This window comes from Artibeus jamaicensis, unplaced genomic scaffold (assembly GCF_021234435.1).
Source record: "Artibeus jamaicensis isolate MK-2021 breed Jamaican fruit bat unplaced genomic scaffold, CSHL_Jam_final contig_525, whole genome shotgun sequence".
NCBI lineage: Eukaryota > Metazoa > Chordata > Mammalia > Chiroptera > Phyllostomidae > Artibeus > Artibeus jamaicensis.
Genome location: NW_026521874.1, coordinates 10,975,436 through 10,993,737, shown reverse-complemented (window position 1 = coordinate 10,993,737; position 18,302 = coordinate 10,975,436). Strand labels below are relative to the sequence as shown.

Genomic DNA, 18,302 nt, shown 5'->3' with positions numbered 1-18,302 from the left:
TGTGCAATGACTGGGAATCGAACCTGTGACCTTTCAGTTGGCAGGCCGGTGCTCAATCCACTTAGCCACACCAGCCAGGGCTTTTAAATATGCATCGAAATTTTGAATTCTCAAAGGCCCCCAGCAAAATAAAGCAAAAATATTAAACCTAAAGCCCAATACCATTCCCCAGTCACCTGAAACCAGTCCTGTTCAAACTACCTGCAAAGAGGCCACCCTGCCCCACACCTGCTCCCCCAGCAACCAAAGGGCCCAGTCAGGAGACGAGAGTCACATACTGTGAAAATCTTTTATTTCTGTCTCTTGTGACAAAATAGTTTTATACAAATAAGTCATCTAGTTTACTTTGGGCACAAAGACAGTGAAAACTGGAATGAGGGAGAAGGCCGGGCCGCAGCCCTGGGGCCGCCAGCCCGGCTCCGTTGTTCCCACGTGCGCCCGAACGGCGGCGATTGAAAATGTCAGTGTGTTGGAGGAGAGGCAACAGGACTCCGTGGAATGTGCCACTCAGGCGTTGCAGAAACACAACGCAGAGAAGGGTGCTGCAGCCCACTAAGCCGCGTGGGAGGCACTCTCCCTCTCGGGCACACACTGCACCTCCCCCGCCCCCTCTTCTACTGTCGTCTTTCTGTTTATTGAACTTATCGGGTGGCACTGGGTAACAAATTACATAGGTTTCAGGTGCACAATTCCAAAACACATCATCTGTACACCCTGGCCCGTCTTCCTGCCCCCGGGCACCTTCCCTTTGCCTTTCTCTCTCCTAAGACCCTGCTTCAGCCTCTGGAACTTGCCTCCTGAGCCCCCACAGCCCAGCTGACTCACTTCTGCCATCTCTGTAACACTAAATAAACCTTCTGTACTGATCCGGAAAAAAGGGAGGGAGTTTCACAAGAAGGACAACCCCACCCGACACGGCACCCTGGGGAGGAACTTCGGTAGTTACGTGACACATGAAACCAAACACTTCATCTACTTCTACCTGGGCCAAGTGGCCATTCTTCTGTTCAAATCTGGTTAAAGTGAACTGCACCACACCCCCAGTGATCCATCCAAAAACGAGGATTGCAGCCTAAATTCCAAATACCAGAGACTGAAATCTTCAGCCTTGCCTAAAGGAACACCTTGATCTTGAACCTTTATCGTGTTGTTTTGTACAAGGCATTCTCTGTACTCTTTTGTTGGTTATAACACAGTTAGCAGAACAGAAAAAAAAAAAAAAACAAACGAATGAGGTCCTTTGGTGAAGGGGAAAGAGGAGGAAGGACAGATCAGGTCAGTGATGTTTCTTATCATCTGTGAAAAACAGATTTACAGGAAAAACAGGCTTTCACAACTTCAGTGACTCTACATGATCTTCTGTAAAACACAGAAAATCCGCCCGTGGCTCAGATGTTCCACAACCCGGAATGCAATGTGACGGTTCAGTGACCAGGCCCCCCGCACCTGACCCAGTGGCACCCTCTGTCAGGAACCCTCATGCACCAGTAGTGAGTCTGTGCTGTGATTTTTAGGACAGATGGTCCCCATTCCCCAGACCTTCTGGTGACAATGACCCTCAGAAGAAAGTGACTTTACAGAGGGAAAAAAGAGCACCCTGGGAGCCTACCAGGGCGGCAGAACACACTATGGTAAGATTCGCCCTCTCTGAACCTTCGGCACAGCCTGTTAAATCCACTCCACGGTGAGCTTCGCTTCACCTGGAGAAAGTGGAAGATTCCCCAGTGACTGCCATTTCGAGAGTGACTAGGCTACGATCAGGCCCAGAGCGCTGCCCGTGTCTGGGAATCGGAGGCCAAAGTCAGTGGGTGTCTTCAGGCTGCACCGCCTTCTCTGCAAGGCAACTTCGAGCTAATGCATGTTGTTAGTTCCTCTTTACTCTTTAGAACACAGAACAAAACAAACCGGGACTGTCTCTGGAGAAGATGGGACGTCTTAGCCCAAAGGCTTCACAGGAAAAGAGCGGCTCTCTCCCAGGAGGTTCCAAGGCAGAGGGACAAGAGCAAAATGGGTGAGGAAGGGGTGCAGGCAGCGGGCCCCGTGGGACCGGGCGGCCGGCCATCCGCTGGAATGTGCTCCCTCTGGGAGCTGCCTCTCGGATGCCAGCTCTGAAAAGAGGGCGTGGACTCCCAAGCAGGGAGCTTTTTCCTCCCAATGTATCACCCACAAAATAATGGCTACCAATAGTCCAATTTCTCACTAACATGGCTTCTGTTCTGATTCCACTGTTGACTGGTTTAGATACTTTCAGAGAAAGCGTGACTTCCAATTCTCTCCCCAGTTCAGGTACAAAATTTCAAACCCACCCTGGTTAACACCCCAGAGTGGTAATGCTTCTCGAGATTTCCTGAGTAGCTGGACACAAGGACCCAGAGTTGCAGGTGGAGAACACCAGACCTTCAGGCACAGAAGATGGCAAAACCCTGTCGTGCGGGGCAGTCTGAGCACTTGGCCTCAAAAAGGTCTCCAGTGAGACTAAGGCAAGCTACAGGGGAAGAGGACAGCACGACTCGAGCCTGTCCCTCCGCCCTGCTGTCCCCTCTGCCCTGCGGGCCCCTCTGCACAAAGGCTAATGCTGCCAGTAAGAGCCGTGGTACACTGGGCGCAGTCTGCCCTGGGACACAGTTTCAAGACGCACTACTGAGCAGAGCTCTGGGCAGCTCCAGAACCCATATTCTAGGTGCTTATTAAGGATCAAACAGTAGATGTTCTCAGGATCGGGCTTCTTTACAGAGGGTTTGTTCTGAAGCTCCGCAGGAACAACTTGCTAGAGGAGCCACATGAAAAACAGCACAGCAGCAGTGCTGATGTCTGCTCCCCAGCGGGGAGGGACAAGGGTGAAGCAGCCTTCCCCAGCAGCAGATGGGATAGAGCCCCGTCAGGCACCTGGATTTGCAGTCAGCTCCAGTTCTGAGATACCTCCGGTCTGCAGGGTGCCCGGGGTCTTCCTCCCGTCATTGGCTGGACCCAGTGCCGGCACCCAGGGCTAACCTAGGGCTTTCTCGGAGAGAATGCCATCGGCATCTGGCATAGCCCAGACCCTGGCCTGGCACAAAGCACTGGGCCGAGGTTCAAGATCATTACGCTCTAGAATCCAAACCAGGAGCAACACTAGTCAGTGAATACAGGGGCTCTGTGGCCACGTGCTGGCCCCTCTCCCTGGCCCCACAAGGCCTTTCTCCCAAGCACTTTGGGAAACAGCTTTCCTGTCACCGTCACTGTGACAGTGACTACTACATAACTGGGAGATTCCTACAGTTACTGACACCTTCCTGTCAATGCTAAATCCTGGCCACAGCAACAACCTTCAGGGACTCTGGACAGACCATCTAAGGCTACTGCACAGTCAGACAGCCGCCGGGAGAGGAGAGTCTGTCCGACAAGGGCCCGAGGACGCAAGTGGTGGGCTGTGCAAGGCGGCTTTTCTGAGGACACATCTCTGACTCGCACAGATGAAACAGGCTGAGGGCCTCAGACCCAAAAAGTCGGAAGGATCAAATACGTATTATTCAGATCGACCTGCCAGGATGGTTCTATAAACTACTTCAGTAGACGGGCAGACAGAAGAATGCCCCTACATAAGAAATCTACAAAGTTTTAGAGGCAAGACCCCATCAAAAGCCAGTCCCCCAGGCTATGCTGCGCAGAGAAAATCAAAAGCCTCCTTTACACAGCTGCTGCTTCGTAACTACACCAGCCCGGACCCGAGCCAGACTTGCCCTGAGAGCCTGATCTGCACACTGTCAGAAGTCTGACAGCACATCACACACACTGGGACCACCACTGACTTCACAAAACCTCCCATAAGGAAGCCTGGAAATTTAAAAAAATACAATGACGCCTGCTCTGGCCTTGAGAGATACTACTGTTCCAAGAGCCAAAGCAACATTCTATTTCCCAAGATGCTCAAAAGTTAGGAGCCAATAAAGCAGAGCGAGCTCATCTCTCCTCCCGAACAAGCACAGGAAGGCACTGCCAGGCTGCATCCTCGCTGGAGCCCCACGGGGCTGAGGATCCTGGAAGCCAGACAGGTGAGCCAGCCTCTCCAGAAAACGGGTCTTTCAGTGTGGGCAGCCGTACCCAGCCCCACCTCTTCGCACCCCTCCTTCCCTCTGCGCCCTTTCAAGTTTCTTTCCAACTGGCTTACAACTATGCACAGGCTGAGGTCAGGTTGTGCTGATGGCAACACAGGAAATCAGAGGAGACGCCTGGAGAGGCTGACCCTGCAGCTTCCCACAGCACCTGGGAACCTACAGAAGAGCTACTCACCTGCAGGCGGGCCAGCCAGCGCCTCCGCACCCGGGCACAGAGACCCAGGCTTGTCGGGACAGCCAGAAGGCAGCTACGACTACGTGAAAATAAACTTCCTTTTTTATCTGAATTCCGAGAACTTTAACCTAATCTTTTACTTTACTATATACAGTACCTCTGTGACCTAAAGGGCGGGGAAGAAAGGGAAGAAAAAAATACTGGGGAAGGAAACACAGTACTGCTTGGCACCTCTCTTGGAGCACAGGCAACTGCCACCGCCGCCTCGGCTTCCTGGGGCCAGGTTCCAGGTGTGTGTTGCCACACAGCAGCTTTAACCACTTCCGTGTGCCAGGACCTCGGGCTGCAGCACGGTGCCTCCCCTGTCCAGGCCCACGGCCGTTACTGGCCTCCGTTATAGGCATAATCGGCCTTGTTGTGCATTATCAGCTTGTTGTCAACAAAGTAGAAGCTGTCAGAACGGGTCTCGTAGGGATTTTCAATCATCAGACGAACTGCAAGTCATGAAAAGGAGAAAAGCAAAAACTTAATATGTGAGTCTCCCCATGGGCTAGGTAGGAAAAAAACTTAGTATTCCCTCTAAAATCCGTAAGCTGGTCCTTCCAGAAAACTGAGTACACCTTCCCAGAATAATGAGGTCAGAGCAGAGAGAGCCAGCCCTGGACAGCTGGAGGGAACTGGGGACCACAGAGGGCTCGAAACTGAACACGAGACCCTGGCTGGGTAGGTCAGATGGTTAGAACATTGTCCCGATATGCCAGGGTCGCAGGTTCGATCCCGGGTCAGGGCACACACAAGAAATAACCAACAAATTCATAACTAAGTGGAAGAATACAGTGACACACATTTCTTTTCCTCTCTCACAAATCAGTAAATTTTTTAAAAAACCGAACATGATAGCATTTAAACATAGATGCAATGACTCTCCGACCTCAGTCATCCCCAGCCTGGGTTCTGAGTCAGCACTCAGTGGAACGTGCTTGCCCTTTTGCCAACATGGACTACAGCAACTTACTCGGTGTTCCTGTTCCCCCAGACACTCCAGTCCCAGTACGAAAAGCTGTGCCTCACTGTGTCGCTGCCCACAAGCACCCCAGCAACCAGAGGAATCCTCAGTGAACACGCGTGCAGGGGGGAGAAAGGCAAGGAGCCTTTTCCAGAAACAGCTCAGGGCATTAAGTCGGAAATAATCCAGAAAAAGGTGTGTCTGTCCTGAGATCCAGATTTAAATCTTCCTCGTTTGCTCAGGCCGTTGCCCAGACCTCTTTAACCGTACTGGAAAGGCAAGCTAACTAAATAGGTACTACCGCTGACCAGCTGGGATCACATGCTATTTTGAGTCCCCTGGAGGAAATGTTACTGTTCAGCACAATTCTAAAAAGGTAATTGATTGTTTAAAAATTTTTTGAACCTACCCAGGCCGAAGTTATTTTGTTTACATAGAGTGTTGGCCTCTATACTCTTTCAGCTTATTTGGTTTAAGAGGTAAACTTGAAATCTGTAATGTTCTCTTGCAAGTCTACAGATTCCAGCCCCTTTTAGGGAGCAGGGCTCAAACCACGATCCAGTGCAGTCGTAAACACCCCTCCCCACGTCTCAGCCATCCTCACTTCCCTGAGACCAGCACTGCCACACCAGTAAAGAGTACCTGGTTGTCAGAACACGACAAATTTAAGGACCCAGGACTCTGAGAAAACAAGTCAGTATACGTAAATCCTTCCCTACAACCAAGCAAATTCTACCACTAGACACAGATCCCACTCACGGCTTTGTTGTTCTGGAGCAATTTCCCCTAATTACTAAATGAGGAAGCAAACCTGAGAGCTAGACCAAAGTCACAGAAACTGCAAAAGTCTGTTCTGCCCTGGCCAGTGTGGCTCAGTGGACTGAGTGCTGGCCCGCAGACTGAGATGGGTCGCCAGTTCAATTCCAAGGCACGACACCACATGCCTGGGTTGCAGGTCAGGTCCCCAGTCCTCGGTTTGGGGCGTAGAGGCAACTGATGGCTATTTCTCTCCCTCTTTTTTGCCTCTCCTTTTCCCTCTCTTTAAAAATAAATAAATATAATCTAAAAAAAAAAGCCTGTTCTTTCCCTTTCAGAGGCCCATCTCTTCCTGTGCCTCACTGCTCTCTCTGGTGCCTTCCCCAGTTCCTACTCGATTCAACCCCAGGATCTGCCATCGTAAGACACTGCCTCCACCAGGCTCCTCCTGCTCCAACGCCTCTAACAGCCCCCTACTTCCTGCCGGCTCTATTCTAGTGGTTGATCTAGTCAATCTTCTGCTTGCAGGGAACGGGCAAGAGGAGGTCCTCAGACCTATGATTCCATCTCATTTAGCCCAGTTGCATGTCTAGCTGTGACTAGGGAAAACATCTGAGCACCGAGCAGATGCTGAGAACCCAGCGGGAAACCACGACTAACAGCGGGTGGGAGAGGCGCTTTATCTCACCAGAGTCCCAGAAATTGTCCAGCCACCTCTTATCTCCCTCAGCCACTCTCTTTCCCACAGCAGGCGTCTAAAAGGGACGTCCTGTATTATTAAAACCTTCCATGCTCCCATACAGGCAGTGACAGGAGCAACAGGCAATGAGAAGCCTGGGGTCAAATGACTAGAGATGCATTGCGTCACTATCTCCCTCCTCCGCAAAATGAGGGCACCGGACCAGGTGGATTTCAAGGGCTGTTCCTTCTGGCCCAAGGTCCTAGACTGCTGTGCCCGTCAGGATACGTACTGACATCCTCGGAAAGCTGGGGGAACTCATAGATATGTTCACACGTGTTCCTGCTGCTGGGGATGCAGAAGCCGAAATCAAAGTCAAAGTTTTTCAGCAAGCGCTCCCGAAAATAGTGGCGTTCGATCATCCGGAAGTTTGACACAGGTTTGTCTCCCACAGTGAACTCCACCCTGTGAAATAAATCTGTCAGTCCCACTGTGCCCCTCCCTCTTCTCAGGCCAACCCAACAGAGAACATTCTGCTCCGTAAACACACAGAGGTGCCCCCTCCCAAAACAGTGGTACTCACGTAGCCCCGACTGTCCGGAGCCGCAGGAATGCTGGTGTGAACTGGTATCGGACGAAACGCCCTGCACTGATATCCACATCTCCACCTTCCTCCTCGTCATCCTCCTCGTGGTCTGAAAGTGCACAGAGGGGGGGCTTAAGTGCACCATCTCGGCACCACCAGTCCGAACTGCACAATCAGTTAACAGCACGAACACCAACGGCGGGATGGCTGGCATTTGCTGTGCGCTTGTTATATGCCGGTCCCGTGCTACACGCTACAGAGAATCCTCACAACTGCCCTGTGAGATGTTACTATTACTTCCACTTTACAGATCAGGAAGCTCAGGCCCAGGGAGGTTAAGTAACATGTCCAAAGTCCTCCAAATAGGGAGCAGAAAGTTGAATCCAGGTCCATCTGGCCGAAGTCCTGTTGACCAGGTTGACATGCTGGCCACTAATGGAAAGGATGAGACCACGGCAGTTGCAACCAGTCAGAAGGCTCCCTCAGAGAGCACGACATTTCCGACTGCAGCAAGGCAAACCCCTGAAGAGTTCTGTTCCTTAAATGGAAGACACTGACCTACAGCCTTGGAGTACTGCACGTGCATGGACTAATGCCTGTTCCAGGCCATGCCAGGCCCAACATGGACCTGGGAAAGGGGGAAGCAGACTGACAGTGAACCGATGTGTGGGACGCGAACGGAGGTCCACAAGGGTAATGACGGTCTCTGGTCTCGTCCATCCCTGAACCCAGGAGAGATCTGCAGAATGAATCAGAAAGCCACCCTAATGTGAACAAAGACAGTTCCCTCTAGAAGCCACCCAGTGTCCACCAAGGCACTTTCTCGAGGTCTAGGCTGAACATGGGTACAACGTGAGAGGTGTTTTTAGCATCGAACATCTCTAGCTGTGACAAGCCCAAGAGCAACGGGCCACTGGCCTGAGTGGCGTCCACAGCCAAAGACTCTGGAGCCCTGGCCCCAACCCTGTGACCCAGAGTCAGACCAAATCTTTTCAGAACAGGAGCAGTGGAGCGACTGCCTCCCCGTGAGCACATTCCGAGGGAATCCAGACCCTTAAAGCCAAAGACTGGACAGTTAAAAAGCAAGACACAGTTATAGTATCTGAAGCTGACATTCTTGTGACAATTCAGTTTTGTACTGAAATGACTACTCTGAGACCGGTTTAATTCAAATCCACACATGGGAAGTAGTCCCGGGGTCCTTGAACCATCCTAAGAACTATGACATGTGGTTCAGGGATGTGAACTCCAGACCCAGGACCCTGGGCCCTGACCCTCCCCAACAAACTGAGTGCCCACAAGCTTCAGCCTTATGTGCCCTGGTCAGTACTAGATGACGCAGCATAAAGAATACTGGGTGGTGTGATACCAGGGCTCTAACCTTGACTATACAGTTACCCTAGGCTGAGACTCTCTCAGAAGTCTTTTGACTTACCAAATTTACATGCTCTTTCTGAGTAGTAAACCAGATGAGAAAAGCTTTGCAGAAAAATGTGTTAATACAGCCCATGGGTTGGCATTCTGAAGGGTTATCTGTGCTGGTGTTCTAAGGACTAGCTCCAGGGGGCGCTACATCTCCAGTGATGTGCTCCGAAGCCAGTGTAGTCCAGCAGCCAGGAATGAATCACCCTGCAACTGCATCACAAGCACAGGAAGGGACTATTCAAGACTAATTTAAGGAATCCTAAGTAGATGAGTTCATAGACCCGGGCTTTCTGTTCACCCAGAAGATGGTGAAGATTAAAATTCAAACCAGGACTTACTGGGAAATAGGAGTCACTGTTTAAAGGAAAGAGAGTGAGAAGCCAGATGAAACCGCCTCCTGATCTGGACTGGAATGCGCAGTATCACCTTTCTAGAGTGTCCGCAAGACTCAAGGCTCAGGTGAACTGCTCTCATTACAGTTTAATTTCAAGGATTCCTTTCCTAAGCGAAGGATGAAAGAGCACAGGACCTTAGGAAAGTCCCTTGGAAATTCTGGGCCTGTTTCCTTTATCTGTAAAAGGGAGACAGTAACTCCTCCCAGAGGTGTGAGGACGACACGAGTGGACGTAAACAGAAGGCTGTGGGACACAGCAACCAGCACCAACAGCAGCCTCTCCACACGGCTTCAAACCAGCATGCCCGGCAGCCCCAGCTTTAGAAGAGGTCACGGAAGTAGGACACGCCGAGTCCACGACACAGGATGCAGCGGCACACAGAAATCCAAGCTCCAAAGGCCTTGTGACCGTCACAATACAGAGGCCTACCTGAAATGCAGGGTTTGGCGATCTCGAAAAGCACTGTCCCCGTCTCCAAATCTCGAATTTTGAAGCGGGTGAAATCAATACTGTAGATGTTGTCTTCCGGTTTACACAAATAATCTGAAAATGACAGCAAGAAAGATCAATGCCATTAACTGATTCTCCAAAACGACCACTCATTCATGCCTCAAGTTTTAAAGCAAACTCAGGGTTTTTTTTCTTACACAATTCACTTGAAATACACACAAAAACATTTCTTATGTTATAAACAAAAGTTGTGTGTGAAGAGAGAGCTAAGGGATCCAAGAAAGAAAAAAGACCATAGATGTGGTATGGATAAAAGATTAGTACAACAGTTTTAGAAGCAGAAATAAAGAAAGATTTCCTTGGAAACACCTCAAAAATGGCATAGAAACCGTTCATGATCTATCAACTTGGATGTCACAAACGAGACTTTTTTTACAATTCATTTAAAAATACCTATGCTGATCTTATGGCTAACACAGCACTTGTTTGCCAAAGTACCACAAAGCAGAGATCAGTAAACTTTTTCTGCAATGGGCCAGGTTACGAATAATGAGACTTTGCAGCCACTTAGGCTCTGTCACAGCCACTCAGCTCCGTCACTTAGTGCAGAAGCAGCCACAGACCACACGTACATGCATGCGCATGGCTGTACTGGAGTAAAACTATTTATGGACACTGATACATGAATTTTACAGAACCACGTGTTGCAAAATATTCCTTCCCCACTCCCCAACTCTTTAACAGTGGAAGAACCGTTTTTAGCTTGTGGGTTGTACAAAATCAGGTGGCCAGATGGTGGGCCACACCTACACAGGTGGCAGGGCAGATATGGCGGTGAGGGCATTAGACCAAAGTGAAGTAAAGCCCCCAACTACCTGGGCAGCTACTCAAAAGAGTATCTATCGATCACAGAAAATTTCAGATTTCTTTCTGCAGTAACTAACTCCTGACAGCATCTTCTGCACAACTCACTGAGGCACTTCACCTTACTTCACCTGTTTGTTAGTTGTTTCAAGTTTTACCAGCTGTCTCTCCATCCAGTAAGGTGGCAAACTTGAGAGCGACTGGTTATTCTGTGACTGCTAAGAAGGCTGCAATCAGCTCTGTACTTTTAGAGGGCACTCACTGAATAACCTGCTCCCGTGACTGGTGGGGCTCCGGGGGTTGGACATTGTCTTGCCAGCCCAAAGCTCGCAGGTTAGATTCTCGGGGTCAGGTCACAGGCCTGGGTTGCATGCCAGGTCACCAGTTGGAGGGCGTGAAAGAGACACATTGATATTTCTCTCCCTCTGTTCCCCCCTCTCTAAAAATAGAGAGATCTAAAAAAGATCTCTAAAATCTTTTAAAAATCTTTTTAAAAAGATTTTAGTTATTAATTCCTTTAGATAGAGGGAAAGGGAGAAAGAGAGGGAGAAAAACATCAGTGTGTGGCTGCTTCTCCTGCACCCCCTTACTGGGGACCTGGCCCACAACCCAGACATGTTCCCTGACCAGGAATTGAACCAGCAACCTTTTGGTTTGCAGGCCAGCACTCCATCCACTGAGCCACACCAGCCATGACTAAAAATAAAAACCTTTAAAAATAAATAATTTGCCGGGGGGGGGGGGGGGCTGGGATGGGAGGAACAGGCAAAAAACTGTACTTGAAAAATAACTAAATAAAATTATTGAGAAAAATAAATAATAAAATTTAATAAATAAATAAATAAATAAATAATTTGCTAAAGGAGAACAGATTTTAAGAAGAGGAACAAAATCCAAAGGTCACCAAGCTCTGACATGTGGCTTTCTCCAGTGAGCCGCAGAGCACCAACCCCAAGCTGCCACACAGCACCCAGGTGCCTACCAGGACAGCTGCTTAGGCCAGGCATGGGAACAGCCTAATTCATCCTTGGTATCAGGACAAGGCACCAGGTTAAAAAAACCAGGCGATGAGCAACACTTCTCTACCTCCAGAGTCAGAACAGAAGCAGCTTTTTCACGTTTCAGTGAAAGTGAACAGTAAGACCTCCCGAAAATATACTCAGATACGCAAAGCCCAGTCCCAACCCAAAAGAGTGATGAAAAATGGGGAATCAAAAGATCCAGAATCAAATTAAAACTATTTTAGGAGATGGAGATTTCCTTTTATACAGTCATGGACCAACCAAGGCCCACCCCGCCCCCCAGGCTCCCATCTCCAAATCACTGGGGCAGCCACCTGCTGCCCAAAGTACCAATAAGAAGCCCGGGGCTGACAACTAAAGCAACTCAGCAGGTAGCGCTGCAGCAGCCTCAGATCCACCGCCGGAGAGCTGGTGTTGCAGGGTCGGAAGGCTGGAGGGGTAGGGGGAGGGGCAGAGCAAGCAGGGCCTAGCTAGGTGGCTGTAAACTCTTGCAGGGAAATAACAAGAGTAAGGACGTCATGTCAAGGCTTGGCTTGGGAGAAAACAGAAAAAGGGGAGGAGATCCGGGTTAGGGGGTGGGCAATACATTTCTTCCCACCCTCCCTTGTATCATTGAAAAGGTGTAGGGTGGTTGCATTTCTACCAGAAACGCACTTCTGAAACTGACGTAATTCTTAATGCACTCGAACAAGTGTTAATAGCAGGATTCACATTTAAGATGTTGTACATAAACTGAAACTTCATTATTATCTTTAAGCTGTGGTACTGTTTTAAATTTGCATGAAATGCCCCGGTAATGTGTTTGAGGAAGAGCCCACCTGCACACAAAGGGGCAACGCTTGGGGCAACAAGGGGTGGGGGGCCGAGGCGGACTGGGAAGGGGGGAGGGGCTGGCAGGGGCCACAGGGAGGGAAATGCAGAGAAAGCAGGTAGGGTCTGGGCTGCGGGGGCTGCAGGAGCTGCGAGGAAGCAGGGTGAGGTGGCTAGCTAAGCAGGAACTTCATTAATGGCTGGGGGGTTCCCAAGATGGTGGGGGGGTCTGGAGGATGCAGTTAACCTAAGGAGTCCCCTACTCAAGCAAGTCCAGCTGAGAAGGGGAACGGCCCAGCCTGACCGGCGGATAGGCTCAGGGGGATGCAGGTAAGCTCAAGAGGAACACCTTCCCACCCCCGCCTAGGTGGCGTTGGGGAGCTCAGGCCCGACCCGACGGCACTGGGGACAGCGCGGCCTGGTGGGCCGGAGGGGAAGGTGGCAGGGCGGACCCCGGGCCGCGCAGCGAGCGGCCGGCTGCGCTGCAAACTGCAAGGGGTCCGTGTCCCAGCGCGAGGGGAGGGCGCGGCCGGCCCCGCACTCACTCTCTGTGACCCGGCTGAGGCGTAGGACGTGCTCGGGCCGGATGGCGTCCAGGGCCAGCAGCTCCTGCTCCGTGACCGCTGCCCCGAGGCCGTCGTCGGCTGCGTGGTGGGGCGCCTGCCGCCGCGCCTTGAGCCGGTTCAGGACGCCGCCGCCTGCCTTCTTCTTCTCGTCCTTGCCAGCCACCAGCCCCCGGGGCCCAGCCGTAGACCCCGCGCCCGCTGCCTTCGGGTTCGACCCGCTCATCGCTCCGCCGCCAAGATGGCCGCCGCCTCCAGGGCGCCGTAACTATGGAGAGCGGGGGCGGGGCCGGGCGGACCCCCCGGAGGGGCGAGGCGGGGCCAGCGGGCCGCTTTGGGCCGCCCTGCGCCAGCGCTGTTCCAGGCAGGTGGTGGGCAGTAGGCGTGTCTGCGAACTTAGTACCCTCATAGCTGATCAAGGTCCCCAAAATCACCCCAGATGTTTTTTTAAATACTTCATAGGGTCGAATGACTGTCATACAAAGTTGTGGACAAGGCCTCTTGAGGAAATGTTTTTAAATCTGTAGCACACAAAAGTTAAAACAGTACTTGCTGTACAAAGGCAGCTTTCCAATGAGATTGTCATTCTCAACTTCTACTGTGCCAGACTTCGGGCTAGACACTGGGCTGGGCTACAGGGAATATAAAACGAACGACGTTAGGGATTTGAGTCTGCCATTTTCACCACTGTATTGGGTAGTGGGTTCCCAATAGTAATTATTGATTGGATGAATGAATGAGAGAAGGAAAGCCCGAACAACACCTTGCTATGGAGAAGTTCCCAGTTGGTTGGGGAAGACTATAAGGTACCTAATTCATCACGGGGGCCCTTCCTCTGGTTCAGCCCAGTATGAACCAGGGGACAAACCAGAGTGCTGACGGCCTTCAGAGGTTCATACAGCAAAGGCGCTTACCTGAGTGCACAGGAGGGGGCTGGGGGATCAAGAGGAGGCTTCACAGGAATGACCTCTGCACTGAACCTTGGAAGTTAACCATGATTTCACCACCTGGAGGTAGGCGGGGGTGGAGAGAGGCTGCCCTCTCACAAACCAAGTGGCTCCTTCTCTAGGCATTCTGGATCCACACTCTTCCGTGTTGGAAGCCTGCGCTTGACTGATGCGGTGCAGCTGCCAGGGCTGGCTTCGCCTCCCAGTCAGACAGGCCAGAGTGAAACTCCCTCTCCTGCCTCAGGACTTGCTGGGTCCCTCTCACCTGATGGGAGGAGCCTGGGAGGGGTTGACAGGCCTAGCCTGGTTCCTGGACAAAATACCAACTTGACTCCAGTCCAGTTGCCCAGCCTGGTGGGACAGTATGTGGCTAAGGCACTGTCTAGATGCTGTCCTGTCCTCAAGAGATTACCTCTGAGCAGCACTTACCAAACCGTTCAGGAAATTTTAATAGAGGTATACAAAGAATGAAAGTCTTGCACTTTGCAAACAACTCTTTTTAAACCACTCAGCAGTGAGTGGTTACTGAAAAAATTTCAAAACTTACAATATGTTCCTTGATAGTGAATCACCAAGAGGGGGTTTTCTATGCAGCCCCTTCCCACTCGTTTGCTCCCTGGACCTTCCTTCTCAGGGCACCAGGACTAGAGTTACCTGGACCCCAGCTTTTCTCTTTCTAGGAATGGTAACAAGTGTGGTGACCCCTCTTCTGGCAATCCCACACCCAGGAACTTAGCCTACAAGTAAGCACGAAGATTTTTACGGCAGGACCATCTGTAGCATTTAAAAAATTATCATCGATTACAGTTGTATGCAAGTTATGCAGTTGTTAAAAGAATGAGATCCATGTGTATGGACTAGTATAGAAAGGTCTCTCAAAGATATACCAAGAGGGGCAGGAAAACAGAATCCCATTTGTTTAAAATAAAAGGCATATAAATATGCAGACATGTATTTGGGACTGCAAAGGAAGGGTTTAGATATACATGAGTGTTCACCATGGCTCCCTCTGGGAAGGAGAGTATCAGAAGGTTGGAAGGGACTGCAGGGGGGTCTGTTTGTCTGTGACACTATTTAGAGCTACTTCTGTGCTATTTTACCGTGACAAGCATGTGATGGAGGGCTGCCGGTGTATATATATATATACACATATATGTATATGTGTGTGTATATACATATATATATATGTATATATATGTATATATGTATATGTGTGTGTATATATGTATATACACACACACACACATAAAAAATCTTCGGACCTATTTCTGGAAGGCAGAGGCTAAGTCTTATTTTCTCCTAAAATTAAAAGCAACCTCAATCTCAATCACTTTTTTCTGTTCAAAGGAAAAAATAAATAAATACTGCCCTCTAAGGGACTTGGGGCCTGTCTTCTGTGTAGTCATTACCCATGAACTGCAGTTAAAAGGAGAAGACTGTGTCTTTAAGAAAACATACAAAAAGAAAATGTATTTACATATCACCTTTTTTAAAAGGAGTAGGAAAAATTAGGACTGTCACTTCCATTCTTCCTAAGGTATGTCAAAAGGCTCTTTTTAAAAAAGTGTTCTTATGCAGCACTTAATCATTTGATAACATTGTTGACGATCTGGAGGACAAATTATATATGTCGTAAATTTGTAAATCAAGAAATAATGATGAAGGATGCAAAAAAGTAAAAGTTAAAAAAGTTTTTGAAAAGTACATACACTAACACCCCATTTGAAGGAAAAAGGAACACTGTTATTTACCCTGATATTAACACTGATATTCAATAACAACCCCGAGGCTCCCCAGGGCTCCACCTGGGAGGACTGGAGGAGAAAGGCCGGCGTCCCTTTCACCCAGCTGGGTGCTCTGCGAGTCCTCTCTTCACCGGATCTTTTGTCACTGAGAGGTGTGACAGTGTTTGTTTTCCAGGGCAGTCCCAAAGCAGCCAGGCAGCCTGCCTGGCAGGTGGGGCCTGGAGCTGGTGCAGCCAAGAGAAGCGAGATTATCAGAGGGGATTTTTCTGCAGAGGCTGCAAAGTTCAGGCACCCCCCCCCCACTGCCTCCCTTCAGTTGGCACACAAGGCATCAGTAGTTTCCTGAATGGGGCTGTGGGCGGGCCTTGTGAGCCGGGTCTGAGAGCCAGAATTCCCCTAGCGCCCAAGTCACCTCTCTCCTTGACCGAGGGCTGTTCTGAAAACGCATGCATTTATTGTTTATACACCACCTGTTTCCATAAAGAATTTCAGGCATATTCCAAAGTCATAGCACAAGACTGGTGAGTGAAAATCCATGTAGCCTTGTCGAGGACAGCACTTTCAGAATTTTAAATGAATATACTGTCCCAGTAATTCCATGATGGAATTCTAAAGAAACACTTGCACGTGTGCAGAGTAAATACATGTTTAATATATATAAATGTGTGTGTATGTGTAATGAAAGACACACACCAAACTCACCTGTATTGTCTTCCAGGGATTGGAGTAGTAGGAATGAGAAAGATGAGTTTTCACACTTTGTACCCCATATAATTTTTTTCTAAACGTACTTATGCATTTCGTATCACATTCTTAAAAGGTTACTTTCTTTTTCATAGCAAGAATATTATAAACCTCCGTGTAAACGTCACCCAGCTTCATCAGTCATCCACATTCGAAGGTTCCTTTTTAAAAACAGTACATCCTGGCGTTAAGAGCACAGGCTTTGTAGTTAGTTAGACGGAGCCGATTTCCAGTACTCACTCTGTCACTTACCAGCCAGGGGACTCTGGGCAGGTCATTTATCCCCTCTGAGTGCTTGTCTTGTTTATAAATCAGGCTAGTCCCTGGTCTTCCCTAGAGGTGTGAAGAGGATATAAAAAAAACCAGCAATAAAAGCCAGAGGCTAGTGCCAGGGACAGCGTCTGACGAATGGTCACTAAGGTGATGTATTCAAGGGGCCTCTTTCCCCAGGGCCGCTCTGCTGAAGGCAGGTACATGGGTCAGGGAGAAGCCATAGCGCTGGCCTGGAAAGTGCAGTGACTGAAAAGAACACTCAATCAGAGCTAAGAGGAAACAAGCTGGGGACCAGGCCTTGAGGAAACCACAGGCGGATTCAAGTGGAAGCTGTGAGGAAACCCAGGAGAGTCAGTCTTAGTACAAGGCCAAAGCCAAAACGAGTGGGGTTATTTTTTACTATTTCAAGTGGCCAAACAAAGCACAGTCAACTCTTGGGCCAGAGTGGCAGTGAGGTGCCCTTCGACTCCGGCTGCTGCAGAGCAGGGCGAGCCGCTCCTGGACCTCTCTGCTCCACCTCCCTTCTACCCTTGACCCCTGACCACCGCTATAGCAACAGCTTTCCAGTAAATGATGGAAAAATTCATCTCTCTTCCTCTGTCGGAGATGGGGGTGGGGGGTAGGACACTAAGTGTGAGGAAAGGTCCGACACACCGGCTCCAGCCGCCCAGGAGCCTGATTTCCTCAGTGAGATTAAGATCTGGCCCCACGGAGTGGCTTAACCCAGGCCCCGGCATTCGGCCCAGGATCTTCTGCCAGACAGTTTCCCTGCCTGCCACTCCCTAGAGCAGGGCTTCTTCAGGTCCCTTCCCCAGTTGGCAGCTCACGCAGAGCTCCTTGAAATAGCAACAGCTGAACCTGAATTACTCCAGAACTCCAATTCTAGGTAGGCTCAAGCTAAGAAAGAGGCTCTGTGGGCCTTCTGGCTTATTTGGGCCCAGAGAACAGACTCCACCAACACTGGCCTCATTCTTCAAGCTCAGCGCTGAATTCCGCCCTTCAAGGGATGGCTGAGGGAGGCCGGCCCAGCTCTTCCTCCCTCTCCCCAAACTAGCAGCCTCGGTTCCTGCTGGGAGGGGTACAACAGGTGGGCACCAGAGCATCGTGGGGAGATGGAAGGCAGTAGCATGACTGAGAGCAATCTCGAGTAAAATCCCAGCTCTGCCTTCTGCTAGCTATGTGGCCTTGGGCAAGTCACTTCTCCTCTGAATGGCTAATACCAACTGGTTTGTTGAAGATTAAACGGGGGTAACACCTGTAAAAGTGTTTGGCACTTCCACCTACCCATTTCAAGGACTCAGTGAAGGGTAGCTGTAATTATTATTCTTACAGCTATAGAAAGAACACGGGCTTTGCAGGCAGGCAGGCTGGCTAGGTGTGAGTCCTGGCCCCCGGCTTACTGACTAGCCTGGGACAAGTCACTAAAGCATTTGGAGTTTCTCTTCCTCGGCTATAAAACGTGGCAGATAAATTACAGGGAGAAACTTCTGTCCCTTCCCAATGCGTACTCAACGCCCGCGACACACCAGAAAAGGAGGGAACAGGGAAACCTGTCCCATGCATCCTACGTCCACAGGCCGTGGTGGAAGCCGAGGGAATGAGGCGAGGCAGCCAGGCTCGGCGTCCCTCGTAGCGAGTCGGCCACGGCCTGGTGTTCCAGTGAAAAGTGGAAACAAAACAAAATGTTTCCTTTTCCTTGAATGTGCTGTTGGTTTAACTGGCCAGGCACGGTTTACAGAGTTGGTTTACAGAGTTTTACTTCCTTAAC

General features: G+C 50.1%; 1 protein-coding gene across 1 annotated transcript; it reads right to left on the bottom strand.

Moving 5' to 3' along the window:
- Positions 1–275: 275 nt before the first annotated feature.
- Positions 276–13,102, bottom strand: UNC119B (unc-119 lipid binding chaperone B). The gene is made up of 5 exons (XM_037156303.2): positions 12,808–13,102; positions 9,546–9,659; positions 7,294–7,405; positions 7,003–7,175; positions 276–4,763 (listed from the first exon to the last, which is right to left on the bottom strand). The coding sequence occupies exons 1-5, from the start codon at positions 13,049–13,051 to the stop codon at positions 4,651–4,653; spliced, it is 756 nt and encodes a 251-aa protein (XP_037012198.1). The 5' UTR covers positions 13,052–13,102; the 3' UTR covers positions 276–4,650.
- Between the last annotated feature and the right edge of the window lie 5,200 nt (positions 13,103–18,302).